The 10,679-nt window shown below is 38.3% G+C and overlaps 1 protein-coding gene across 1 annotated transcript; it reads right to left on the bottom strand.

Moving 5' to 3' along the window:
* Nucleotides 1-313: 313 nt before the first annotated feature.
* Nucleotides 314-9,506, bottom strand: LOC138010528 (uncharacterized). The gene is made up of 5 exons (XM_068857510.1): nt 9,404-9,506; nt 6,528-6,731; nt 4,215-4,505; nt 3,669-3,872; nt 314-922 (listed from the first exon to the last, which is right to left on the bottom strand). Exons 2-5 carry the CDS (start codon nt 6,676-6,678, stop codon nt 675-677), a joined length of 894 nt encoding a protein of 297 aa, XP_068713611.1. The 5' UTR covers nt 6,679-6,731; nt 9,404-9,506; the 3' UTR covers nt 314-674.
* Nucleotides 9,507-10,679: the final 1,173 nt, after the last annotated feature.

The following is a 10,679-nucleotide window of genomic DNA, read 5'->3' as shown; positions in this document are numbered from 1 at the left end:
ACCACTTTAAGCGGGGACAAAGTGGATATGTCGACGGCCCCTGAGATAGTGCTCCAACCTGAAAAAATTCCAGGTTGTCCCTGTTTCAAAAGCCGCAGATATTCAAAACACGGGAAAATGCTCAACTGTGGCAAATTAATTATTGTTGAAATCTGGCTAAAATGATTAAAAACTACGAGCTTTCGACTGCCCGAACTGCAGTCTTCGACGGGTAAAATTTTACCCGTCGAAGACTGCAGTTCGGGCAGTCGAAAGCTCGTGGTTTTTAATCATTTTTAGCCAGAAATCGTTTTTGAAATTTCAACTATGTCTCACCCTGGCTGCCGCCCTTCAATATTTTTATATAAATTAATTATTGTTAACTTCACACTACTATCAGACATTGACAACAGAAAACCGTCTAGTGAGTGGAGTGCTACTTTTGTAATACATCATGATTTATATACATTTTCTATTTTTGGCTTGGTTGTTAGTTGTTTTTCCTTCGAGCAACCAACCTTTTCATTTTACCAAAACCTAGTCGCCCGGTAAACTTTCTGATCGTCTGGGACGTCCGGACGCTCGCTAATCACTCATAAGGCAAAATTTGTAAACAATGGTTCCCCTATCACGTGCGAGGAAATCAAGCAATCCCTTTCATGAAACAAGTCACGCAATCCATTTCATTGAACCAGTCACCGCCTTGTGCATTGACCTGGGCACTCGCATATAAAGCGAAGATTATTGTTACATTCTTTCGTTTCCCACTTGCCGTTGTTCGAATCACCATGGTTCATTCTCATGACAACACAGTCCTTGTTCTGTTCAGCAGATATGTCTTGGTTATATCCCTGCATCCAGTTGGTATACAATGCCTCGGTATTGTCGACCCATCTGTATTTTCCTTCCAAGGCCTTGTCATTTAGCCCAATAAAGTATTCACCTGAAAAAGAAAGGAAGTCTGTGTGTAAGGCGTTCGATAAGCTAGTGACCAGTTCCCTTAGGTACTGTCACTTACTGTTATGTATCGTGCAAGGCCTACGACCTCAGTGGACCAAATATGGTCATTGTTCCAAGTTCTAAGACTTATTTTCTTAAAAACCAAGTCATAAAAATTCACATCCATCACTTGCTTTTTGTTATCTCAGATAAGACTCGCTTTCCAAAACAAGCCGATGGAAGTTTCAAGAAGGGGCTTTCGAGAAACGAGCCCAACAGCCCATCACTAGGAACGTACAGCTTCAATTGTATTCATTGTGGAATGGCGCTTTTTTAGACCAAGCCCTTCCCGCGAAACCAGTCCTTTCCAGTATTCAAAAGTCTTGCATGAAAAATTGTTACCCATGGGAGTTAGAATGGTCTCTCGTGCAAGCCAGTTGCTTAATTACGAAGCTTGATCTGTAAAAATGCCGTTACAGAGACTTAGTATTACAGTTGAAGATTCCTGGTTAAGGGCTCGCGTAGAAACTCAATTGGTTGTAGGAGAAAGCTGTATCAATGTATTTCAAGGGCTGCTCCGATATTAATAACTCATTTTTGCCTGTGAGCCAAGCTACTCAAAGGAACAAGACAAGTTACAATAACATAAATTTTCAAACCGTTTCCCGTTTGTCGTTTCACGTAAACACGAATCTAAATCTCTCGATCGTTAATGTAGAAGTGTACGCAGAATGTAGGTTTAAGGTGGCTCCCTAGAGTATTTGCGAATACCCTCATTACAGGGCCCAAGATTCAACAGGAAAGTTGTATTTCGTCATGCTCGCGTCAATTTGTCACGCAATGTAATAGCCAATCAGGAACTCCCATTTTGGGAAATAAACCAAACACATTGCGAGAAAGTTATAGACAACGTTTGATCTTTCTTTGTGTCATGATTTTGGTCACGCTCTGAAATAAAAACTTTCTTTGGCGTTAAATATTTGTTAAAAAAACAAATCGAAAGTGGTTCAGCGTTAATTGTCTGTTCTCTTATCGACAACGATATTCGTCATCACAGTGGTCAACGCTGAACCACTTCCGATTTGTTAAATTCCTCTAAAAATTTTCCTTGTAGAGATTTACCAGTATGAGTACCGATATAATAACGCTTATTTGTTGGGTGTCAATTTTTGGATTATGGCCGTTACCATGGCAACATCACATCTAATGACAGGCAGATATATTCTAATTTTAGGCCTAAATTCCTTAATATTTATACTTTCCTTCGGTGAAATTCTTTTTATTCTTTGCCAAATTATGGAAATGATATTGCCTGAGATTTTGATGTGGCAAAAAGTCAAGGTCGTTCAGGCGTTTTTGTCAATATTCTGTAATTTGTGATTTTTCTAAATATATTCGATTAGTTGTGACAGATTTTAACAAACTTAATAGGGTATTTGATAGGGACTGTATGTGGTTGAAACTGAACCCATTTTCAAAAAATGTTACCGAAGGGAACGCGAGAAAAGTTAGCAGTTAATTTTACAGATATAGTCACGCTGACGTCACAAAAATCAGAAAAACACAAGCGATTCAGGCTTTACACGCCACTAGTGCCCAGCTTACGCGGGGCCTTAAGGTAATTCCTTAGTATTGCATTGCGCATCCCAACTGCGCACGATTTTCGCGTCATTAGCGCGCGCACATGAGCACGTGCGCATACAAAACGTAAGAGATTTCGCTCAAACTAAACCCGATAACGAAATAAATGCTCCTTTTCTCTCAAACGAGCACGGTGACCCCCGATTGTTTTTCAGGTATTTGCTAAGAACAGTCTAATAAAGAACATATTTGAAGAAGAAAAAAAGTTTGATGGTAGAACATTAATTTTTTTTTGGAAAACAGTTCCGTACTGGGTGTATTTTACCCAAGGCGAGGACTTCAAGCTAACCACGGAACTGTCCCAAAAAGTGCACTATCAAAGTCGGCGTAAATGAAGCATTACTGCTTATGTAAATAAAAGAAGCTTTATTTTCAAAATAAAATTTTGTGTCTTTGAAGTAACCAAGACTTAATTCTGTATGAAGGTGATTCGAATTTTTAACGCGAAAACAGTAAAAATACCTCATTTTAAGAGCTTGCTGACGCGTAAACACGCACGGTGACCCCATTTTTTTATTGCATTTTTTTAGTGTTCATATCATGAATGTTAATTATGCCAAGTTTCCAAAAAAGTTTGATAGTAGAACAATTTCAAGGGAATTACCTTAAAACTGTAGGGAGCCTCGTTAAAAGAGCTCTATACAATAAGAACCTTCAGCAACGAGACGTCGACGCATAGCATTAGTGCTACTGATTTTCCGTTATTTCGTTAACAGTTATAACCCAGTTTGGCTGCCAAGATTAATTAATTTATAAATTCACCTCTGAATTCCAATACACTGTCAGGTAGACAAGTATTGAGAACGAAGATTATTATCATAAGGATATGATCCTGATGTAACACCCAGAGTTCTCATGACCACATGACCAGCCAACGAAGAAATCTCTGGAAGAAGTTAGAAGTATAAACTTTTACATCATGGGATTAACTTTGGCTCGAAAACGCCCTATTAAGCCACTGCAGAATACTTGCACCCCAAATAGTTTATTCTGTTGGAAATTCTATTCTTCAAATGAATAATAAAATGAAAAGATTCACACGACTAAGCTAACTCAGGGGATTAAAGTCCATCAAGCGTTCATACCATATATTCTTAATTTTAAAGTACCTTGTGGCATTGACGCTAATGATCTTATAGCGACAACCCTGTTGTTGTCATCCTCGGACAGGATTTTGATTAAGCTTCCCTGGTCTCCACTTGGGGTAAGAAATCCTTGACAGTAAACGTTTGCATGAGATCTCTGTTTGTGTTGGTCGAAAATTCGAACGCAGCGACCACTGCAATTAAACCAACCCGACTCACATACGACCCCTGTGTGGAAGAAAAGGCAAATCGTTTAGAGGATAGTCTTGCATACATATATGACTGACAATTCTCCATTAAGGTTTTGCAACGCTAATGAAGCGCGATCAACGAAACGACAGAACAGAATAACAACAACAGCTGTTAAGAATTCCAACTGACTGGAGGCAAACCAGTTGGCTTTTTACAAGAGCATCCGAAAAGTTGAACCAGGGACTACCAGGAACGAATTCAACGAGTGGACCCGGGATCTCTGGATCTCAAGACTGAATGCTCTAAACACTGCGCCACACTGCTTCTTCAAACAAATTAAGAAATTATCTTTGGGAGACATATCGCAGAACGTCTTACCTTGTTGGGGTACTGAAGTGGGTACAATATTTGGTGCCGGCGTGGGGGCAAATTCCTGTTGTGTCATCTGTATTGTGACGGGTTCGTAGTACGCGAATCCTTCACGCCTTTGCAATGCGTCACCAGAAGACGTCTTCGAGACGGCATTAAGCTCGCAAGTGCACGAAGATCTCGAGCAGTGAACCTCAAAATTGTACGAAGCGCATTTTGTACTCAAAAGACACTTCTGCGCACAATCCAGTTCGCTTGAAACCTGGTGCACCAAAATGACCTGACCACTTAACGCTTCTCCTTAAAAAGATAAATGATAGTTTTCGTTCACGGGAAATGAGAGGTTTCTTACAGAGATAAGTGAGTTTTAACAAGTACGACGACAACAGTTTTAAACTAGTTATCTGAAAATATCATTTATCTCGCGTTATTGTAATCATTTCGCGTCTATTCCCATGCAGTCGATGGGCTTGAAAAGGGGGTGTCAACTTTTCAAGAATAAAATTGATATGAACCGGGTGGATGTTTGGAGAGAAAATTAAAATTTTCGTTTGGTGTTAGAGCCCTCCTCATAGCTTCCAATTCGATCATTTCACGTCATTGCCAGGATAAAACGGCAAAGAAATGCGTGAACATGGGAAACGCACGTGCAGGGCGTGCAGATAAATTATTTGTGTTCTCTCAACACATTGTTATTGACAAAGCTTTCTTATACGGAACAACAAAGATAATGGAAGAGAAGAGTTCTCTTCGAAATACAACTTTGATTGATTGTACTGTCTTCTTACAATGTCGAAAACTGAAACGTAAAAAGTGTAGCACGGTTCTTTTTCGTCTTGAAACCACCAATATCATTATTGCATACTGAAAAGTTGATGTGTTCTTGTAAATGTGGAAACTTCTCTGTGTAATCTTTGTGTATTTTGATCAGATTTCAGAGTGGTTTTTATTACTCATGCTCCGTCCACACTAATGCGTTTTCACATCGCTGTCCGCACTAGAGACTGAAAACGGAGATTTGTTACCAGGCTTTGTTCGTCTTGGCACGCGGGAAAGTGAGACAAGGATATGTTTATGACGTCAGGCGCATTCAAAAACTTCCGTTTTCAGTGTCCACACTAGAACGATAGACCTCCACTGTTTTCAAAAGTCTCCACTTTCAAAAACGTTTTCGATCGTTTTAGTGTGGCGGTCATATATAAACTGAGGTTTTCGAAAACGCATTAGTGTGGACAGGGCCGCATTCCATCGAGCCGTTGTTGAACTGGGTATAAACCAATCAGTGTTCGATGATTGTCGCGCGACAGTCCTTGAGCATCACCCCAAAATTGTCATTTCGCAGGTGAAAATTTTTAATGAAAAAAGATCATTGTCTTGGTGGGGCTGCCACAATCGGTGGCATGTGGCGTCCTTTTCGCCCCACCTTTGCTGAACAATGGAAATCCTGTAGGCCACAATTATGTGTCCTGGATCAAATTAAACACGCCACATGTGTGGCCAAATTCATCCAATCAATGTGTTTAGCTTTTTTGCGCATTCTTCAGCAAATTAGTACGACTTCAAGCAGAGTTAGCGTTCCGTAGAGTAATGCCTCGATATGAAAGATCAAAAGAAGGTATGAGAACTGCTAATGATTGAGACTCCTCCATGCACCATGGTGTTTCACCAGAAAATGCCTTTAATTTTTCAAACTAACTTGCGTATGAAACGAAAAATTATAGCGGTAAAAGAAATACCAGACTGATCGGGTTTACTCGATCAGTGTTCATTGTAAGGAGGAGTACTTTCCAGTAACGCTGGTCCTTATTTTGTATAAGATATATGGTTCTCTCCTCACTTTTGAATCTGTGGATGCCAGTTTCTTAAAAAATGACGGGATTCTTTGACTGAATTTTGCCTTTTTCCTAAAGGTTCATCTCCTTAGCTTGGAATTGATGTATAGCTCTCTAGTAGTTCGCTTTTTGTAACGAATGAGATCGTAATCGTCAACCCAGTTAAATGGTTTTTTTGAATGGCCGTGACTCGGGGATACTCGGAAAAAATCCGAAAAAAGCCGAGTGCTCCTACGTGGGAGGTGAACCTATGACTCCTGAACTTACCTAACTGATTATTACTATTACGTTTTTGGGTTTTTAATTGCTGTGCTCTCTATTAGAACTTTTAATTCTGTGGTTAAAATCCTAACCTGAGTCACTCCGATCCAGTGAGCACTTCTTCCTCATGATGCAGTGTTTACATCAAGTTAAGTTACAGTACGAACTAAAGCTGGGAGGGGTCAGACTTTAACTCAGTAGAAAATAATAATAAAACGCCGTAACATACCTTCCGTGACTTTATAAAATGATTCAGATTGCTTGTCTTCCTGTCCTTGGATATATGAATCAAAACCCAGAGAAGGTTTCACGCTCACTAACTCCAACAAGACCAGGAACAAGGAAACGCTCAAATTCTTCATTGTCGCAAAGCGTAACATTTTCAGTATTGTACGGTCTTTCAGTTGAACCTCATAATTTGAATTCTCAAATTCTGTGTAAAAAGATCGTATTATGCAATCTTGATTAGAGATGTAAGATGCAATGTCTTGCGAATCAACCTGTTATTTTCACGAAATATTGACGAAGTAACGTGGAGTCTTCTTGCCTAATCTGCCTAATCATGGCGCTATTTTTGTCATGATGATTTGCTTGCCCATATAAATGCATTGCAGCGCTATAAAAAGCCACCCAAGCAAGCAACTGAAAAAGACTGCATCTAATATATATCGCGAACTTCTTTTTTTTTCTGTTTGCAGGCGGCGTTTGCAAATTAAGTCACCATCAATCAAAATTGACAGAATTTTGACTGTTGATTCATTTTATCTGGAGAACTGATTGGTCGCGTTTGAATACATCCTTAAAGTTTTAACTTGGTACCAGCATTAGCACTTAATTAACGATGTTAAAATCATTTGAACATACACTTAGATCTGCTGAGGATCTTCAGCCATCTTCGTCAGCAAAATCTTTCAAAAGTTGGTCTTAACAAAATTTCTGAAAAATTTTAATATTTACTTAAGCAGATCCCAGAAGTTCCTAACGGCATGAGTTGAACCAATCACATTTTCTTTGGTTCCTTAAATATATACAATATTGACCAATTAAGCTGGCCGAAATCTTCATAATAAGGACTCGATTCAAAGAGTGAGGAACTAGGTCATTGTATAGATTCTCACACCTTTGGTCGGTCTACTCATATACCCTTGCGCAAAGAAAATGACCGGCAGATGACTCAGTTTTCTTTGGGCAGAAACAGAAATGAAATTAAAGGGATTTTGGAGAAGCGCGCCTTTCTCCAGACAACCTCAGACAGCAAAACTCCCGCGAGGCCTTCTGAATACATCTATTTATTAAAAAAATTCCAGATCTAACGGGCCAAATTTGAATCAAAAGCTCTAACAGTTTTACAGTTGCCTTGGTTGGCAGGTGAAAGATATTTATTGATTTTCCACAGCCTTCATTGTAATTTTAGTTTAACTTTAAAATTTTCAATTAAATTCGACACTATTAAAACTCGCTCCCAGTGAAAATACTTCTGCCGTTTTTTGTAACTGAACAAATTGCTTGGTGAATGCATAAAGTCTTTGGTCTGTGAGTGAAACTGTAAAGTGTAATCATTCAAATGAATAATACCGTGACTGAGGGATTTTTTCCAGTGGCCCTGGTCCTTAATTCCAGTGTATTTAAATGGTTCTCGCTTTTGAGTCTGCCTATGAAGTCCTTATAAGTGTTATATACACAAATCTGCTTCAATTTTGTTAAAAGAATCATGATTAGTTTCTTTGGATAAATTTTGCCTTTTTCCTGAAGGTTCATCTCCTTAGCTTGGAATTGAATGCAAAACCCTCAGTGTACTTCGCTTTTTGTAATGAATGAAATGATAATTGTCAAAACTGGTAAATGGAATAAAGAGATAATTTTTTGCCAGCGAGGTGGGCAGTTGACTTTTCTTTGCGCAGTAAACCGAAATGAAGTGAAATTAGAAAAAAGGAACTTATTAAAAAGTAGAATACCTTTTTCCCGCAAACTGTGGAAAACGATCGTTGACGGACCAAGACTTGAATATACAAAATAGTCATTTATCGTGTTAATGTTGTCGGTCAAATCCGGGTTCAGGTTGAATCCGTTTCTCAGACATAGGTTAAATTGGTGATCCTCATTTTACCTAGTAGGTTGAATATAGTTTAAAGCGGCAATATTAATCAGCCCTCCAAAACGATCGAAGAAAGCTATACTGCCTTCCCTCAAGCTCTGTCTTAAGGCTCGTTTACACAGAGCGATTTTATCGCGCTACAAGAACTGCAATAAAATCGCAGCAAAGTTGCACTAAATTTCGAGCATGTTCGAATTTGCAGCGACAAGGCTGCGATCTGTCGCGCTACAGATCGCAGTGAAATCGCCAGCTGTTCACACGCGCGATTTGCTGTCGCCGTAAAATCGCCGTTCGATCGCAGCTCTTGTCGCGCGATAAAATCGCTCTGTGTAAACGAGCCTTTACGCATCCCAACACATCTTCTTAATGTTTCGTATCATCTTATCGGTTTTTGTATTCATACACTTATTACTCCATTCAGAAAGGGTAGTAAGAAAAAAAGAACTATGTACTTACCTGTACTCGACCTCGGATCCCCAAATTTATAGGCGTGTGTCTTCACAACTTCACTACAACGATGAACATGGTCAACTCGCCAAAGTTCTTTTCATTATTTACTTTTGTATAATCCATGTATAATAACCAAAACTAACACTAACCTACCGGAATAAAATCTACAGGATCCATATTAATAGCAGTGCTCGTACCTGACGTTGTCATCCTGTCAAAATATATAATTACTCTCATTATTATTATTATTATTATTATTATTATTATTATTATTATTATTATTATTATTATTATTATTATTATTAAATTTATTTAACCTGATGTTCCTTCAATTCCGAGTGGGTATTCAACCTAGGTAAAATGAGGATCACCAATTTTACTTACTATAGGTAAAAAGGGATTTAACCTGAGAACGGATTACTCTCTAAGATCCAACGATTGTAAAAAATAATCAGAAAAGAACTTCGAAATTAATGCCCTCGTTTAAACCGACGATGTCCCGACTTTTATTCGCAGCCGAGAAAAGAAATCGTTAAAAAGATTGGTTTAAATTATCTCACCTTGACAAATTGCACTCTTGTCTTCTTTAATCCATCTACCGTACCCCTGCTGAATGCATCGATTAAAGAAATTCCGGGTCCAACTGGCCAAATTTGAAACCAACGTTTGAGAAGTTTTGCAGTTGTCAAAGTGGACAGGTGATCAGAAATATATTTATTGATTTTTCAGTCATAGAAACATGACAAGAGTTGCTCGAAGTTTGATTACGCCAGCCAAAGTTAAATATCATGACAACCTAAAGAAAATGTTAAATAAGGGCAGTTGCCCTTGCTGAGGATAGGGTCTCCAATTGTTTTCCCTTAAAACAAATATGAGATATGAATATGCCAGGACAGAAAGTTACGCCCGGGGGTGTACTTGTTTGTCTTTTCTTTCATATTTTTCTACAAGTTTGCTATATTTGCACTGATTTCATCGGCTCTATTTAATTTGCTGTCATTTGTCATCGCTTAATTGTTGTATCGTGTATTTCGTCACGTTCGTGAGATATTTGTAAATTTGCCTAAATTCCGCATGCAGTAATAAGTCAGTATTTGCTTCGTTATCGCGTCTATTCAATGTACTTAAGTTCTGTTGCCTAATCATATGTAATTGCCTTTGTTCATTTCGTCGATTCATTAGGTATTCGTCTTTCGTATAAAAGTATTGTATTTCCTTTTGTAAGTCAGTTGTTGTACCCGGAGTTGCCGTACAGATCTTGTAAGTAGTTAATTTTTTAGTCGTGGTTTTTGGCGTTCTGAAGTTTAGTTTTTTGGTATCTTGCTTGTAACTTTGTATTTCTATATTTCATTTTTATAGTAAATCGTTAAGTTAAAGTACGAATCTGAAACTGTACAGGAGTTAAATTACAATAGTGATGGGTATAAAAGATGCTAACAGTGAATAGTTCATCACGTGGAAGTTGGAGGCTTAGTCCTTCTAAGAAAGAAGTCATGAAATAATAGACAAGTGGACAGTAACTTTAGATCAAGCTTTGAAGTTAACTAAATCAGTTATGCTGATAGCTAGCTATATGTTGTTATGATGTGTTTATTTTACATATTTCTATTTTTACGGAATCGGAAGTTTATTTTATTAAGTAAACACCAATGAAATACCAGGTCAGCTTTCAAGCGAAAATATAGCATCTTTACGCCAGAAAACAACATGTTATCTTCCGCAATTTTCTTCATGTTCCCGAAAACTGCGTGTACTCGACTTAAAATTAAACACGCTCTTGGCAATATGGGACCTGGTATTTATTACTTCTATGGCGCGGGCCATTAACAAACGGGA

The sequence above is a fragment of the Montipora foliosa genome, chromosome 7 (genome assembly GCF_036669935.1).
Source record: "Montipora foliosa isolate CH-2021 chromosome 7, ASM3666993v2, whole genome shotgun sequence".
Taxonomy (NCBI): domain Eukaryota; kingdom Metazoa; phylum Cnidaria; class Anthozoa; order Scleractinia; family Acroporidae; genus Montipora; species Montipora foliosa.
This window is presented reverse-complemented; position numbering and strand designations above follow the sequence as displayed.

Bases quoted from the DNA above. Each gene is read 5' to 3' on its own strand.
- LOC138010528 (XM_068857510.1), bottom strand. From the start codon at position 6,678: ATGTTACGCTTTGCGACAATGAAGAATTTGAGCGTTTCCTTGTTCCTG. The intron at 4,506-6,527 runs GTATGTTACGGC...TATCTTTTTAAG, and splicing joins ATTTTATAAAGTCACGGAAG to GAGAAGCGTTAAGTGGTCAG. The intron at 923-3,668 runs GTACTTTAAAAT...TTTCTTTTTCAG, and splicing joins ATTAGCGTCAATGCCACAAG to GTGAATACTTTATTGGGCTA.